Genomic DNA, 18,414 nt, shown 5'->3' with positions numbered 1-18,414 from the left:
TCCATCTACAACTTCACATTCACAGGTGTATTGTTATTAACGTCTACAGATAATCCTCTTCGGGCTTCTGTAGTCCTTTAGCAAATCTAGAACTACAGGTATGAAAACTAAAATTACTAACTAGTAGCCAGTATTTTCCCAAGTGAATTAGTTTCATCTGTATTTTAACTCTGAAAAGATTGTAACATTTGCATTTGACAGTATGTTCTTAGCCTAACTCTATGTGTGCTCAACTATCAAGCATCTCATACTCCATTCATACAAAGAACAATGCTATGGAAGAGGCTGGGAGATCTGATGAACTACTTTTGACAAAACGTTCCTTTTTCCCTCTCCTAGCCCTGCCAGACTAAGTGTCGCCAACTGGAGGCAAAACTAGACTTGAATAACTTTTTTGATAAGAAAGGTCAATACAAGCCCTCTTTTTAGAGATCGATGCTTAAATTTTGAAGACTTGGAGTCACTTAAATTAGTAAAAGGAATGGGAAAGTCCTCCTCTTAATCATGAAATACACCCACAAAAAGGCAATAGTAGACAAGAGGATAAGCAGTTGTCGTGATCACTGTAGCTAAACTGAGAAACTATTAGCACCTGCAGAAGCTCAGGTGAAGTTTCTCTCACAGAATTAAGAATTGCAAGGAAAATGAAAAGTTCTCCTCTTGATAGTGAAACCAAAAATATTCAATGTTACTTCTGCATTCTAGAACTTAGTAATAGGGGGAGCCTGAATGAAATAAATCTCTCTGTGAATCTTCCGATTGAATCTCCCAGCACAAGGCTTCTCTCTCTTGCTTTCCTAAGTTGCCTGGCACTTCCTTCAGTTGTGGTAGCCACTGAAATAGTAAAAATAGTAGTGTTGGAAGAAGAGGCAAGAAATTTTTATTCTTATGGGATTTAATTTGCATGACCTTTTCATGACAGGTTCACAAAAGCAGGAGAGAGCCCAAAAGCTCTCAACATTTGTAACCTTGCACATGAAAGAAAGAGCAGGGCTCAGTCAATCTTTGGTTGCAGCCAAGGATGGAGAAAAGAAGCAGTGTAGACCAACAAGCTCATCCAAGAAAGGTAAAGTAACAGGTAAAGGGTTACAGGGGGAGTTTGTGGGGGCTGACTTACAATGGATCTATCCAGATCAAAAAGTTGCCAATTTTTGTTGTTGTTGCTCACATACAGAAAGAAAAGCTATATTATTCTTGGCATCACAGTTTCTTCCACCCACACTACAAGAGCTGGCTTGCTGCCCTTACTGTCAGTGGAGGAAGGAACCAGGTAATAGAGCAGAGCAGCACCTGCACTGTCAGCCAAGATAGCCATGGTGACTATGGCCATAGAGCAGGAAAGCACACAGCTTTGCGTTGCTGGGAACACAAAAGGGTATACCTTCAAGGGTCAACCAAAAATTAGGCATTACCACATAATTCTGGTTAAGCCAAGGATGGAACAACAACAACAACAAAAGATCATAAATTGACTTTTTTACCCATGCATAAAATTAATATAAGAATACTGCAAAGAAAAAGATTACCTGAGAGTGGCTATGGGTGGCTTAGAGTGGCTATGGGTAGAGGATAATATTCAGACAAGATATAAAGTCAGTTTGGAATAAAAAGGCAGGGCAATCTATCCCAGGTCTTCCAGAAAACCATAATATCTCATGTACCACGTGCCTATGTACACAGTTAAGCTAAAATGGACTCAGAAAGACTGAAAACTGAGATCTTTCTTTGTCTGAAGATAAAGTCCAAACGACTAATACTCTTACCTATTTCCTCTGCAGCAACAGACAATTGTCAACTGTATTACCCTTTTAGGGGGTTTAATTAATTTTGTTTTTCCATTCATGCAAAAAAAAAAAAAAATTAAAGGCACAAGAGGAGGTTGATGCCATTTCAGAGGTTTCCCACTGTCCTTAGAAACACTAAAATCACTTTCAAAGAATCCAGAGCAAACTTCTACTTCTGCTCTCTAAGAAGAGCATAGCTAGCATATCACCCAATTTGATACCTTATTTTGGTGTTCTGATAAATAAATTTACAATTTCATTTCCCATGTTTTGGTTCTGAGTTAGTTCAGGTTTCTCCTTTCTGATGGTTTGTTGTTTTTGTTTTTATTACTATTCCTCCTCCAAAATGAGTGACTCAGCTGCATTGGTTTTGAAGTCTCCAAGGAGCTTCTGTAATTGTCTGTGTTCTCTTTGAATGAACTTTGCTATCTCTGTTTGACCAATTTACTTCTCCAGTTCATCCTCAGAATAAACAGTGAAACTATTCTGTTTCTTAATATATTCATCTTTTTATTTAATTTGGTCTGCCTACACTTTAATTTAACTGTATATATTGCTTAATTCCCTAAAGTACTTGAAATTTGGACTGTTATTAAATTGTGGTCAGTACTGTTCTGTTAAACAGTGACTTCATTTCACCATAATGCTTATGCAAAATGGAATATAAAGCACTATTCCATCTAGTTACAGAATGAGCCAGTCCTTCCATTTCTGAACTGCTTTAGTGTAACAGTCAACATTTAATGAAAATCCTACTTAATATTGCTCTTCCTAGTCTAATTGCTGAGCCACTTCCTTCAGTTTTTCAAGGAATACTTCATTATTCTTATTTTGAGGTCTGTACATTTTCCCTATAGATCTATTTTTCTTTTAGTTCTTCAGTGGCCTTCTGTGCTGACTCTACATTTCAACTATTTGAACAATTTTTGTTCATCTATTGTAACTGATAGTCATTTGCCATAATGTGCTGTCTTTATTTTCCAATATTATGAAAACATTAAAAGATTCATTGATAATATTATTGCTCACTAACAATACTGCATGGTCCAACCTTAATTTACTTTAATCCATTATCTCACCAAGCTGAAAATCCTTGTAATAGAAAAATCCACTTTATTCATAACACAGTTTCATGATCATATTAACCATTGCTGATTTATTAAATGAACATATCTCACCTTCCCCACAACAGCACCACACAGATAAATTTGTCTAAGGCATGCTGGAGCAGCTGTAGAATTCCTCCCATTTAAAGCAGTGATACAGCTGGCCTTGAGAGTAACTGTATTTTCTTATTAGAGACAGCCATTGGTGCATTTATGCTTCTTCCACTCTCTGAGAACCAGACGATCTTCACAACTCCATTACAAGGAATCATCATAGACTATCCCAAGTTGGAAGGGACCCATAAGGATCATCAGGTCAAACTTCTGGCTCCATACAGGACCACCCAACGATCAGACCAAATGTCTGAGAGTGCAGAGGAACCTTTACTAGCTCTAGAAGCTGGAGGATGGAGAGCATTGTTGGGAAGAGATATCAGCAAGCTCATTACTAGCCAGCATAGCTCTAGAGAGGTTTACTACTCTTTTAATAGTGGTTTAGTACTTTCCCCTTTCAGCTGGCAAGAGGCTCTGGTTTAGGGATATGAAGGAGACACACAACCTTACAGTCAAGGTCAATCCTGAAGATGACCCTCATTCAGCCAGAGTTTTGTGAATGCCCTTCCTTAATGCTTCATCAACTGCATTACGCACAAACAATACAAATACTGAGCTTTTTATCTTTGAATTAAAGCTTTTAAACACTTCTCCCAAGACTGCTCAGAATGAAGAGAAGGGAACATAGCAGAAAGCTCAGAAATCCCTAGCGTGGAGTAATGGGACTGCCATTGGCTCAGTTTGTGGAACACATAACCTGGGTGAAGAGGCATAGAATGCTGAGAAGCAAAGCTGGGTTGGTGGCAACCTTATGCTAGTCCAACAGAGCCCTGGATCAACCCAAACAACTGCCCTGAGCCTGACTCAGGGGTATACAGTGCTGACAGCTGGGGTAGAGAAAGGAGGACTGTTGGCTCCCTACAGTCACAAGCAGAGGTACCCTATGATTCTTTGTTACTTCCCTCCAATTAACATTCAGCCAATGAGTATACTATGTGGTTCATTCTTCCCGTAATAAATAAAATACCAAAAGTCACTGATCACTAGCTCCCAGCAAGGCACACCAGTGTGGTTGCTTCCTTCTCTCTCAAGCATCATTTAATGTTATCAGATGTGAGCCAATGTCCACTGTAGTCACCGGGAATTGTCTGGTGTTTGTGAAGGTTCTGTAGCAAGTCCAGCTTCTGGCTGTCTGGGTTCCTTGCTTATATTCTGAAGTTTATTTACATGAAATTCCTTTCTACTTTTTTTTTAATGTTAATAAATGAGTACAATGAACCTATTTCACTGTAACTCAAAGTCTAGCAGACTGTAGAGTATTAAAAAATGCTCTGGCCTAGAAAATAAGTCTTTTGATAATAAACATCAGAGCACCGTATACTGTAGAATGGTCCAACCCAGATAATGAGTTAAAACCCTAATAGCATGAGATTTCCTTAAAAAAATGCTCCTGGGATTTTTCAGTGTAATAAATACAGAATTGCTCAGTCCTTCCGTTGGATTTTTTAAGACTTTCAATACAAATTTTCAAGTTTTTCCATAAAATGCTAGAGCTATAAATGGTCTTAAAGGAACAGTGCGCAAAAGAGACCTTCTCACAGAGTTGAAATTTATACATCATCACCAGATGAGACACCCTAAAGCTGTGAAAATCAGCATTGGGGTGACAAGGTGTTCTGTCTGCATAAGGAAAGCGCTATAAAATTTTCAGCATGAACTGTGAAGGCACAACAGAAAACACTACCCAGATGTTCCCAAACCACATCAACGTTGTGAAGATGGATGTCACAGTCATGTCTTCAGTACTGATCAATACTGACTGATATGACAATAAATAAATAAATACCCAAGGTAAAGAAAAGAGTGTACCTGGATCATTGAGAAATTCCTCTGAGTTGTTCCACGTCCTGCCATCCAAGTACAACGTGCCATTGGTGAAGTTAAACTGGGTGTAATCCCTCACACACTTGTGTCGCAAGTTGCCCATAAAGAGCTGGAGGCCTATGAGGGCAAAGACACTCAAGCAGAAAACGGTCAGGATCATCACATCAGCAAGTTTCTTAACAGACTGGATAAGTGCACCTACAATGGTCTTCAGTCCTAGGGAGATAAAAGCCAAGAGTTTATAGACTGAGACACTGAGAGATATATGCAGATACTTTTTACGATGAATATCTGGACAGAAGGGAAAATTGGAAGGGTTTCTACTACATGTTTGTAATTTGATAGCAAAAACAGGAAACAAGTGATCACCATGAACATTCAGTTTGGCCTACTTTTATCTGGACAGAAGTCTTGGTGTTGCTCTTACACAAACACTCATTTAAAAATGGATGAAAATGACTAGATGGAGGAACAGTGAAAAACAAAAATAATCATGGATAAAGAAAATACAGAAAGTCTTTTATATTTTCATGGAGCTGCAGTAAAGCCTAAATCCCACTGACTTTTAAGAACATTGATTAGTTTTAACCACTCAGGTGACTGATGATTTTATCCCTCACTTAAACAGAGAAAGGGGTATGGAAATGTTATTTATTCCTTGATTTAACTATTTTTAATGCCAAATTCCGCTCACAGATCTCACATGAGTAATTCCTCTCCCTTTAATTCATTTGCGTAAGACAACAAAAATTTGGGATTAGAAGAAAACCAAATAATATGGACAACCAGGTAAACCCAGTGGAAACTATGTAAAATAACCTGAGATTGAAATAATACCTGGGCAAAGTTAATCATTTTACAATATGCCAATGGAGATAAATCATCTTATTATAATCACCAAAGGTTTTAGTAACACAAACTGTCTGTTGCTGTGTTATTTCATCCTATAACACTAGATTCATATTATTATCCTTTAAGTATATAGAGATAAATAGTTATACTGTTTTCCCAAAGGATATTGTTCGCTTGTTAAGGAGATCAGCCCCATCTGAGCTGGCTGAACATTACAACAATACAACAAAACCCACTCTATAAACCCTTCCATATAGTGTATCCTGTAGTTGGACATTAATACCAACTGCTCAGTAGTAGCAGATCTGTTGATTACTACTTATTTTTAATCAATACTCAATAAGTAGTAATCAGTGCTTCTGATAATCGGGATTACCAGTACAGCAGCAGTAAAAGAAATTGAGTTAACTGGAAAAATAGAAAATGTGAAAAGGAAACATGAGCAATTCTCCTGGGCAATACTCAGAAGCATGTAGAATTGCTCACTGAATATGAACATACACATTAAATCTCAGTTCCCTGGAATTCCACCCCAAGAGTTTAACAGTAATGAAGGTTCAGTAATTGCTGTATAATTTAAAATAATGTAAAAAACGTACTTGAGGGTGTGTAGGAAGGCAAAATGCACTTATGGTCTTGCTTAAAATTCTGTAGATGAAGTAATGGGAAATCATAGTTCCTTAAAGGAGGATAAGCTGCCAGAATGGAACCCAGGTCTAGCCATCCCCAAATACAGCAGCTTAAAATATTCTAGTCCTGCATAATGCACTGCCGTTAGGTTAACCCATGAATGATATTAATGACTGTAAAATGGTCTTCCAACCAAATGGAACTGAACCTAATGTGGGGCTAGGTATCTTCACTAAACTCTGCTTACTTCTTCAAAGATAGTTTGTGGCATAAGAAATAAAGGAACAGGCTAGAAATGCCCTTTTCTGTATAAAAATAAGGCAAAAAATATTGCAGTACTAATAATAGGCAAAAGCTGGATATTCATGGGATCTACACTCCTCATAAGAAAAAGATTTTGAAGATGAGGTAATTTCTGTCTAGGTATCCAGATAAAGGTTAGCTTTGAACTTTTGGAGTTTATTTCTAGGTTTGATTAACAATTTTGATTCATAAATGAAAAACATAGCTTATACATGATCTAGTCTTGGGTAAACTTTATGTCTGAAGTTAAAACAGGTTTTACTGTAGTGCAATTCTGAAGGGCTTCCCTGTGTCTCACCCTTACCCAGTTACCAGATCTCTATTAAACAAATAATGGGGTGGGAAAAAGGGAATACAATTTATTAATACATGTTTTTATGCTTCAATATTATGACATTTTCTCTGTGACTTTCAGTGTTAGCTGTCCTTTAAACGCACAGATGCTTCTTCCCTGAAGCTGGTGAAACAGGAAATCTGACTGCAAACTGAGCTTTAAAAAAGGGAAAATGGCCAAACCACAAATTCTTTCACTTCAGTGCCCTCTGTGAAATCCCTGCAGTACATTCATTTGTTTGTAATACAAATACCAGCTTGGGGCCTGCATTTGTATCACTCAAGTAAACTAATTAATCTTATTCATGTTAGCAAAGACAATGGGAGAACTAAATAGGGATAATATCAGGAAACAAGATCTACCAAACACTAGTCACCACTAAAGACTATCTGTTTTCAAATGCAGACCCTGTTATTGTTCATTTCAAGGTCATTTCATGAAACGTTTTTCTCAGTTCACTTACTGGGGTTTTAAACATAAGATTAATCCTATGCTGTTTGTTTCATATGTTCATTCCTTTCACATATCAAATATTTTCTTTATAAGAGGGCTTTCTGCTTTACTTTTTTTTTTTAATTTCATTTTTTAAATAGCATATAGACTTCTGAGCAGCTTGGGAATGCTTTAGTAATACAATTGCAGTAATTAAAGGCCACTTAAAAATAACTTGCACTGTGCCTTCTGGAACTTCGTTGCAACCTTCCAAGAATATAACCTCAGGAGTTGTATACTTACATTCTACCTGTGTTATTTTCTCACTCTTTAAAAACAGTTTGCCCATAAAATTAAATAGCATCCATCAAGTTGCTTGGCACAATTCACTGCTAAGAAAAGTGTTTAAATCACCATTCATTTTAACTTTCTGTGACTGGTAAACTGAAGGGCGAAGGGTAAATAAGGATAGCCAGAACCTCCTGCAGGTGCTCCACATTGCTCTGAATCAACCCCCATGTTTTGTAAAAGCAATGCTAGATATATTCAAATTTAGAGCACTGTTAAATCTTCTAGACAAATAATCCTCCCTTGAAATACTGCCAATGAGAGCACGGCAATATAGCTTAATAGAAGATACTATTTATGGGGCATTAAAGGCATTTACTTAATTCTTGCAAGTCAGACACCAAACCAGGCAGCATGCAGCAAAAACAGAGGAGCTGATCCAGAGCTGAGTAACATCTACAACTGTTAATGACTATGGGGCTGTGGATTACTCTTCCTGGAGTAATCAGCACAGTGGTCTCCTGAATCATTGAATTCTTCCCATGCTTTTGGGCCAAATCCTGCTTGCGTGACATGAGTAACATGAGAGCACCTACAGTCAGTGGGATGAGGGCTGTACGGGCAGACTGACACCTGCAGAAAGCAAGAGGATTTGGCCCAAGCATTCCTGTTAATACTGGTAGAAATTAATACATACAGAAGTTAATCAAATAATCAGTTTCCAAATGCCAATCAGAAACCATAGAAAATGCAAGCAACACCAAACGATGAGAAATGGCAAGATCCCACAACACCATCCATTCCTCCTTTGAGATGTGAGAAAGTATTAGCGTAATGACATCCATACCAGATGTTGGCAATCACCTACAGAACATTGGACACTTCCATGCACAGTCTGAAAATCAGTGAGGAGAAAAAGCAAAAAACAAAACCACCGTGTCTTGCCCCTCTCTTAGCCTTCTACTCTTGAAGATGTGCATGTGCCTTGTACAAGAGTCATGTACACAGAGGGAGAGAAGAGCTCATTCTCAATTAATGTCCTTTGTCACCAGCCATGATGTACGTATTTTGTCATTAGCCACTGACACATGGAGCAGCAAATAATTTAATACCATGTTGCCAAACTTGAAAGGCTGTCAGCATTCCTGTTGACCATCTCTGCATGAAAATGTGACTGTTAGGCAGTCTCCAAGGAAGATGCAAATATGTCATATAGTTCTCAACTAGCTTCTTGATTTGCTTATCATAGAGACGAAATCTGTCTTTCTGTAGGGGGACTTCAGCAAGATTCAAGCAGTGATCAAGGGTCGGACTCCTTCACACAGCCTTAGTTCTTGCACTCCAAGCTCCGTTCTGGCTATCAGTAAAGTACTGGGTAACATTCACAGCACTATTTATAGCCTTTAGAGTTGCACTAAATCAAACGGGAGCTGGATCAGGCCCCAAAGTGCCTTGGCCCAATTTTCTGCGAGGTCACCTTTTGCCTGTATCCTGTCATTTTGTGTGAAATGTCTGCGAAGTACGCGACTGCTCTAGAAAGAGAGCAGAAGAGCTTCTCTGGATTTAGGCACTTCACAAGATGGTGATGTCCACAATGACCTGCATTTTGAAGCTCTCATTGAGGGGGCATGAAGGGCATACCTGAGGGCTTTGAATTACTTCAGTTATTAATTATCACAAACACATTGGTGATTTGCATGTAGGTAAACTATAATTGGAGACCTCTAAAATCATAGGAAAGGTTCCTGTTGAGTACATTGGAATTTGGATACACTGGTTGTGGGAGACAAATGGGAAACTTCAGTGGGTTGTCCTGTAGCTGATCATGGTTTCTATCTAGAAGGAAAAATAAGTGAATTGAGTTGCCATGGCAATGAGCAAGATGCAAATTAATAAATAAAATCACTGAGAGTTAAAGGTTTCCCAATGTTCCCAAGCAGAGAACGTTTGCTATTTCCTGAACATAAGGAATATATGAAGAGATGAAAAACAGTTTTTTGAAATGAGTCTAGATGAACAACTTAGCAGCTACCATACAAAGTTCATCTCCCCAGTTTCATGGGAAACTGGAGATCAGAATGAAATGGGTGTGCTTAGTGCTGAAAAAGGAAAACTGAGAGGATCCTCGATGGTCCTCAGGTATACTAAAAGCAGCCACAGAGGGTAAGGGACTGACCTAATATCTACTGGTAATGCACCCAAGAGAGGGTGAGGCTGAATGGGATAAGGAGATGCCAGCATGACACCAAGCAGGTGTAGCCCCAGATGCCTACGGAGCAGGAAGCACAGCTTTCTGTTAGATGCTAACATCTATGTTGCAGAATTTGGATCTTGAACCACCCTCCCAAGCCAAAAGTAGAGGTAATGAGTTGAGCTAAGAGCAGCCTTGAACCAGAGGAGAGGACTCAAAGTTTGGGAGACCATTTTAAATCCTATGAGTTCACGTCCCTTAAAAATCCCTGTGCCTGCTTGTGCACTTAGAGCAAAGCATTAAAGATAAGTGAGATTTTTAAAAGCACTAATTGTTAGCTTTGTCGACTCCCTCTGGAGTCAATATTGAAACTCATTGATTTCAAGTGAAGCAGAATGCCTTTGAAAACCAGCCTCTAAGTGCTTTGCTGGACAGAAGCCTTACGCTGTGAAGGACTTGGCCTGCTACTTTTGGTAAGCAATTTCACTGAGCATGCTGAGCCCAAGTACGTTTGTGCAAACATAACTACTCGATAGAGAAGCGTGATCAATTTTATTGAGGAAAAGCTCTGATATATGCAAAGGAGTACGTTTCAGTGTTTCTCTCTGAAGATACAAAAGAAGAAAAAAAGATCACATTTTCTGCTCTCTGTAGCAGAGACACCCAAAAATCTCACAGAAGATATTAGTGTTAATTATCTCTTCATTTTTAGCCCACTGCAGAATGATATTTCATCCTAGCACAAGCCTATGTCATCGTAACTCAGACTGAACTCCAAGTATACACAGCATCATGTCCAATATTTCTTTCTGAGACATATATTTAGACATATAGACATATATTAGATATATATTTAATACGTCTAACAACAACAACAACAACAACAAAACTGGTTCCTCTGAAACCATCTATTAAAAAAATTAAAAAAAAAAAGTAAAAGAGAGAGCATATCCTTGTTTTACAGGCAGCTAAGTCATCCTTAGCAATTTGTAGCTCTCAACATCTATAATTTAAACATGCTCAGGGCACAGGTAATCTTGACAAAAAAAATTTAAGGGCCAGACATTTTATTTGCATATCATTATGCAGCTATGTCAGCAAATAACTCAGTTACAAGTACCTAAAAATGCAGTTATCAAAAGACAATCACATAGGAAGAAAGAAAACAAGAGAATGTGACTTAGTATGTATCATTCTAATAAATAATATTCGTCTTTTTTTTTCTTCCTATTAGCCCACAAATAGAACAACTCTGTATTCATTATCACTGAAGAACTTTAGTGAATATTAAAATAAAGTTTTTCTGAATACCTCTGTTCTCCTCATCCAATGAAAAACAGCCAGTTTATCACTTTATATAAAATAAGATGCAGAACATCAGAAAATTGCTATATATATATCACTCAGCAAAATTGACAGGCTCTGCTCTGAAGAAGCACAAGATTGAGACAAGATTGGAACTGAAAGGTGCCCCCTGGAGAAGTCTGTCCCTCTAAGTTAGCCTTCAAATCACTAGCAAAGGGTGCTGGGAAACTCTGCTTTTCTTTCTGATTACCATCCCACATGATCTGTAAAACTGCTCGACTTTCTGTTCAGATTTACTCTTTAAGTACTTTGTTTTTTCAATAAACTCGCAGATTTCATTACAGTAATGTTGGAACGATGGAGTAAGGCTTGGACCCATATATATGTTCCTTTCTCTCTCAATTCCAGAATTCCCATTTCCATTTTATACTCCTTGTGAGTATTGGTGATTAGTCCCTAGATGTTTATGCCATGGCTTTTGTCTAAATTTATTTTATTATATATGTATAACATTTTGATAGGAAGAGAGGAAATGGCCTCAAGTGGTGGCAGGGGAGGTTCCAGTTGGATATTATTAGAACAACTTCTTCTGAGAAAGGGTGGCAGTGCAGTGGCACAGGCTGCCCAGGGAGGTGGTGGAGTCACTGTTCTGGAGGTGTTCCAGAACCGTAGAGATGTGGCACTGGGGGCTGTGGTCAATGGGCAACACTGGTAGCAGGTAGATGGTCAGAAAACATATGCTGGAGGTCCCTTCCAACCTTAATGATTCTGTGGTTCTGTGACAATGCAGGTGTGCATAATATGGTGGAGGGCCAAACCTTTCTAACCCTAAAAAGCTGTGCACAAGAATCTGAGCAGTCTCAATGCTATGGATATTTTTGATGGGTGATTGCCAGCATCTGTTCAGGATTATCACCAATAGGATCTACCATGCACGGTTTTTGCTATCTTCTCTACCTTGCCATGCAGGTTGGAGATGTTAAACACTGAGGCTGAATGAGACCTGTCCATAGATAATGCTCAGCAAGAATTTATTATTATGTGGTTAGTCCTTACTGGACTGCATAAATAACTAAACAAAAAATAGAAATTACTATCTTCAGAAACAGAAATAAAAGAGGTCATAAGCAACGACAACAACACAAAAAAGAGCTTCTGGCACTACCAGACATCTATGGAAATACTGTCATATTTTCTTGGAGGTGGTAGTGCTGGAATAATACCCTTTAATAAGTAAGAAAATGTGATTTGGTAAAATGCTGAATCCACCAAAATTAACGATGGAACTTTTCTGATCTATGCAGGGTCTGAAATTTAAGCACTGCTTCTGTCGCAAGCAGATGGACAAGCACTAGGACAAATTAGGCTATCTGTGCTTGCAGTCTTGAAACCTCATAGCACAGATTTGGATTCTACTTTCAGTGTGCTCTTAAACAGAAATACACATCATTAACCTTCCATTTTTAAAATCAATATCTGAAAACGTTAACAAGAGTTTCGTTGCCATTCTCATACTGCTCATGAATGAGCACTTTGTGTCTGAGATTGACGACCCACTGCATGCAGCCCTTCTTCCAGGAGCACTCATTTTAGTGAGGTCTGTACTTTTGGAAGCACTCTAATCCCTTCTGCCCACAGAAATGGTATTGGGAAACGGATCAGGGAAAGGTATTCTATTGACAGGTCACATTCCCTACATTCCTCCATTTCCTGATCAGTATCTATGGTTAAGTCACTTGTACTGACTGTGATTACTACTGGAAATGGCATGTAGGCTTTAACGGCAGCCGGAGTGTTTAACCTGGTTTTCACCTGAAATGACTGAGATTGTTTTCAGCGCCCGCAGTACTCTGAACGTTCGCAAGGCTGAGACATTGCCCAGGTCCACAAATTCAGTTATGTATCTGTAACAAGGGAAAGTCACACACAGACAATGACAAAACGCCAGCAAAAAAAAACAACAGTCAAGGGGACAAAGAGAGACAGAGAAAGAATCACTTGTAGCTGAGAGCCAAAACAGAAGGATCGAGGCTTCTTACCTGGGATTACTGAAATAGTTTTTAAAGCTCTCAATACCCTGAAAGTCCGAAGAGGTGAAACACTGCCTACATTCACAAATTCTCCTACATACCTGTAGAATTAAGTCACAGTTATTTGGAATTATACAATAGAGTATGAGACTTGTCTGAATGAAGAAAGCATTCACACATAGCAGGAGCGAACGCATCCGAATGAGAGGTGACTCCATTTTTCAGGCTGCTTTTTGATGCCTTTTGTCCCAGGTTTCTCATAGCACACATTATTGCAAATGTTTCTTGAATTATTAAACTGATCTCATAGGCATCAATTCTTTAAAACTATGGTTGAATTTTGTTATTATACTGTTCAGCAATAAATACTATGAAGATTTTACCATCATGTAGTTTAACCAAGATTCTTTGTATTATAGGAAACACTAAGAATTGCTTTGCTGCTCTTAAAACAATAACAAATAAAAGCTTCGAGTACTCAAGTAATTTTCACATGATGACTTCCACAAACCACATACAGAACAGCATGGGAAAATATCACTGCAAAAATCTCTACTGGATTATTTATCGTACAGCACTGTACTGTGTGTCAAAGCAGATGTTGGTTTCAAGAGATGCTTAAAACTTTATTTTGTGCATCAAACCCATCCCCTCTGGCTGCTGCAAGAAGACTTTTGAATGAATATAATTGAGAATCTACTAAACCTATTTATAATCAAAACACCAATCCCAGCTTTTCTTTGTCATATCTATTTTGGTCATCAGGGAGACCTGTGCAACAGCAGCATAAATGGTCCCAGGAGTGTCAGCTATGGAATGAGTTGGTTTTATCACTCTTTGCAAAATTATTTCTGCAAAGAGAATATGCAGTAAAATCACAGTCACCACTGTATGTTCTGGACTCCTCTGTATAGCCAATTACATTTACTTACTCTACTTTGAGGTGTTTGATTTCACGTGCTAAGGACAAAACTCATCAGGCTACAAATACTTAAGTGAGTTTTGTGCAAAGGCCTCTGTGGGAGGAAAAAGCATTCTCCCCATATCTGCTAACCTACATTATGTCCTGGAAGAGCAGTACTGCTTCTCCTCTTCACAGTTTTACAGGGAAGCCTGGCATTTACCAATCTGGCCATGTCTCCCCAGGTGTACCCAGCACTTCTCTCCCAGACTCTTCTCCAGCATGCAAAGTTGGGAAATGTAATTTGGGGAGAAGCAATTGCATGGGAGATTGGTTCTACAAACCAGAGATTTGTACAAACACATTAATAATATGTGAACAAGCATATTAGACAAACACTTCTGCTGCCTGCTCACAACAGTCAACAAATACTGATTTTGTCCATTTCCTGGATGAAACTGCAGCAGCTCAGTGCCTCTGTCATGGAGAGCAAGAAGCAGTAGGAATTCCCATTCCAAGTTTTCCAGTAAGCTAGAGGATAGTTTATAGTCCTTTAGAATTTAGAAGGGCATTTTCCAATCCAGAACTACATCAGCCTCTTCCTTGCCTGTTCTAGAAAGTCCTCGCTTTTCTGATAAACAGTAATCCAATCCATCTCCTGTATTTTCCTGAACTCATCCATGGTCCCACAAGGCATGGCTGCATCTGCTAGGATGGAGTGGGAGAAAAGCTATGAATACCTCTTGCATCACTGATCCCTAAGGAGCTGTTGAAAGCTACTCTCTATGAACCAAACTGCTATTTCTGCCCCAAAAATAAGAAAGTAGGAAATTATTCTGCAGTAACTCTACAGCAACTAACTGCCATTCCACTGTAATACCCACCAATGTAATAATCATATTTTCCTGTTAGATCAAAAACCCTTGGTCCCTCTAAATTTCATGGCCCATTGTCAGACTCTCCATGCCATACTGGTTTTGTTTCCAGCTATATAAATACTACTAGCTAAAAGCAAAGACAACAAGCTCTGTAATCAATCTTACTTTAAATTACTTGTAAATTGGTTTACAGGAAGGGTAAATCTTATCAGAATAGAGACCATTATCCAATGCTTGTTGCATACATGGGAAGGAGGTTTCATTGTACGTATGAAGATCACATTGCAGTTACTGTTAGCTCTTTCACTGCTGCCTACAGGCTCAAGGAAGCAGTTGCAAATAGCAAGTATAAATTCTTTCTTTTCTGTATCAAAACTCCCATTCCTTCTTTTCTAATCTAAAATTGTTTCTTTCCAGTTCCATAAGCTTGAAAAGGATGTCCAGATCTTGTCTGTGCTGACTGCTCAGACTTAAATTTCAGTTCAGAAAATCAGACGCTCCCAGAGGATTTTGGCAGAGCTGGTTGGGATGACAATCCAACTTTGTGCCAAGCTGAGATGAGGTAGAAGAAATGCACTGACGAGGCTGCAAGTTGTTGCATATACCCCCCTTTTTCACTCTGTTTGTTTCTATCTTACTGTCAAAAGCCTTCTTCCTCTAGAATACAGGGAACCAATGCACTGAAGGTCGTGATGAACTCAGAGCCCTGCAGATGAACTTCCTGCTTCACATATTAGTGGACAGGACAGAGGAGAGGTGACATTTGGATTGTTCTGTCCTGACTCTAAAAATTGCAGAATCATACTGCTTGAGGAAGGGTTTAACTGAGAAAAATATTTAATGCGTGCTGGTATCCCAAAGCTTCTCCCCATCTGCCTTGCATTTTTTGAAACACTTATCACAATGGCCAGATGTCAGTTCGGACAAATCCATAGGAATGTAGTAACAGATGCAAAGAACTGGCTTGGGGCTGACCTACTAAAATACAGCCTTCCAATTGAAGCCTACATAGATTTTACAAGTCTTCATGCTTTCCTTCTGCTGAGCACTACCAAGAATATTAGCCCTGGTCCCTGCATCCCACCAGTGACTTCAATGATCCTTACTGCTGTTTGGACTGAGTTTGGGTTGAACTTTTTTTTCCAATTTTGGTTCTAGTCAAATATCATGGGCCCACGAGTTCAACTCAAATGTAATCAATTTCCCCAAAATAGTCTAGCGAATTGACAGAATGGATCTGAGAAATCTTGCTCTGAAACCACTCAGGAAAACGAAGTCCATCCTAAAATACTTCAGCATTTTCTCATTTTCAGTACAATTTCAGCGAAAACAAGAAAATAAAACAGCTAAACAACTTAGAAATACATATCTATTGCACACCACTGTCTCAAAAAATAAAAAGGAGGGCTACTTACGCCATAACAATAACACTGAAATCCAGCCAGTTCCATGGATCTCGGAGGAAGGTGAATTCTGTCATGCAAAATCCTCTCGCCAATATTTTTATCAATGACTCAAAAGTGTAAATGCCAGTGAAAGTGTACCTGGGGAATAAAGCGACCGAGATAAACAACAGCATTAGTGAGCAGTTGAGGGAAGGGATGGTGGAAGCACACGCAGCCCAGCCCTTGTCACAGGAGACACTCCTGCCCACCTCGTTGGGTTTGCTCATGTAGGTCATGGCTGCAGCACTGGGGCTGTCTGCAAGCATGTATGGACCAAGGAACATGTAGGAAATGGGAAAGCTCGTGACAGCCACAGGATGAAGATAGGTTTCACCATAAAGTGCACCTTGATGAATTCTCACTCATTAAGTCAGGCATGAAAACTACGCTGTTAAGCTGCACTATGGGACTTCCAAAGCTCTGCCTGCAGTCGCTGATGAAAGAGGAAAGGATTATGCAGCATTCCTTGCTGTTTCTCATATTTGAGGGACGATGGTTGTTCCAACTCATACCTCTCATCTCTTCCTGCCCAGGCCATTTTGAAGGATAGCATTTAAAAAATGTTGCCCCCTTCATTTTCTTAGCTAAAAGTGGTGTCTTCCCTGTAAAATTTCATTAATCTGATCACATCAGCTCTCAGAATTGAGCAACAGCAGAATGTCATCACTGGAGAAGAGGAAACCAACCCCTGTCCCAACACTGTATGTTCTGGTTTTGACCTGCTTGACAGTAAAACAGACACAAGGGTCTTTTTTCCCCTAGTACTAGTTGTTTATTATAGACAGCCTCTTCACTGTGATGATAAGAGGTAGAGCACATACATTTTACCTTTCACAATAAAGATTATACCTGTAATAATATTCAGCAAATTCTCTGTGGAGGAAAATAACGTATCTGACTTAGAACACTCAGATCAGTATCCACTCAGGGTTCTAACTACCAACATAGACGTACGTCAGGGCATACAACACCTCTTTTAATAATATGTTTCCACCTGATACATTTAGCCCAAAGGGACTTGGTATTCCACGACCCATTTCAACAAAAATAATAAATGTTTTTCATCTACCACTGGTAATCCCATTTTCCCCAGATGAAGATGTAGAGAATACCAAAGCAGAGTTCTTGAGAGGCTGCTATGCACCTAACCCTAACTCTATCTCTTTCTCTCTCTCTCTCTCTATATATATATATGTTTAAAAAAAAATCTCATAAAACACAAATTTCATAAGCCTTAATGCTTCCACTGGAAACACTAGCTTGAGCTTTCTGTTTTGTTGTCTGTTTAGGTCCTAAACATCACTAACTATAATCTTATCATCACATAAACAAAAACAACCTAGAAGAGTTGGTGGGGGGAAAAAAAAAAGGTGTAAGCAATTAAATGTGGTAATATACAGAAGAAATGTATTATTCATAAGAAGGAAATGTTTCCTCTTTGTTGTATAGTCCTTTGATTTGCAACTGGGCAAAATTACAAGTAGTGGCAAAACTGACGGCCACTGATGGCTGTCATATGCACATTCTATAAAATCTCAGTGTGCTTCACCTTAAAAGGGAGATAAGAAGGACTGTTTTTGTGCAGCCATGCACATAAAACCTTTCTCCCACCTCCTATTTGACTACACACCTACATGCTATCTTGCACCTAACTCTTCATGGCTCTTAGTTTTATACTTGAATTACAAATATAGATCGCTCCTGTGCGTCTCTTTAAGCATGTATATTCAGTAATACAAGCAGAAAATGTATGCAAAAAAAAACAACAAAAAACATATATATATATATACTTAACAGTACATAAGCTCATTACAATGATAAAGCACTTGTATTTATTCAGCATGTCAGATGGTTTAATTGATTGTATAATCATCATCTAATTCTAAATGGATCGGGCAAAGTCCTCCAGCAACCAAGTAGCTTCTTCAACAATAGAAGTCAGGATTTGTTTAAAGTTTTTAGAGGGGGTAAGTTGAATTGACTTCTTTTTTTTTTTT

At 38.7% G+C, this 18,414-nt stretch overlaps 1 protein-coding gene across 3 annotated transcripts in view; it reads right to left on the bottom strand.

Annotated features, from left to right (window-relative positions):
- Window positions 1-18,414, bottom strand: part of LOC136053936 (sodium channel protein type 5 subunit alpha-like) — a 562,080-nt gene that overhangs the window by 495,501 nt on the left and 48,165 nt on the right. For all 3 annotated transcript variants that reach the window (XM_065744930.1, XM_065744928.1, XM_065744929.1), the window contains 3 exons: window positions 16,388-16,516; window positions 12,976-13,067; window positions 4,814-5,044 (listed from right to left, as the gene is read on the bottom strand). In XM_065744930.1, the coding sequence (XP_065601002.1) occupies window positions 4,814-5,044; window positions 12,976-13,067; window positions 16,388-16,516 (452 nt within the window). The remainder of the gene's footprint in view (window positions 1-4,813; window positions 5,045-12,975; window positions 13,068-16,387; window positions 16,517-18,414) is intronic.

The sequence above is a fragment of the Cyrtonyx montezumae genome, unplaced genomic scaffold (genome assembly GCF_038088225.1).
Source record: "Cyrtonyx montezumae isolate F1298 unplaced genomic scaffold, pur_monq_1.0 scaffold_32, whole genome shotgun sequence".
NCBI lineage: Eukaryota > Metazoa > Chordata > Aves > Galliformes > Odontophoridae > Cyrtonyx > Cyrtonyx montezumae.
This window is presented reverse-complemented; position numbering and strand designations above follow the sequence as displayed.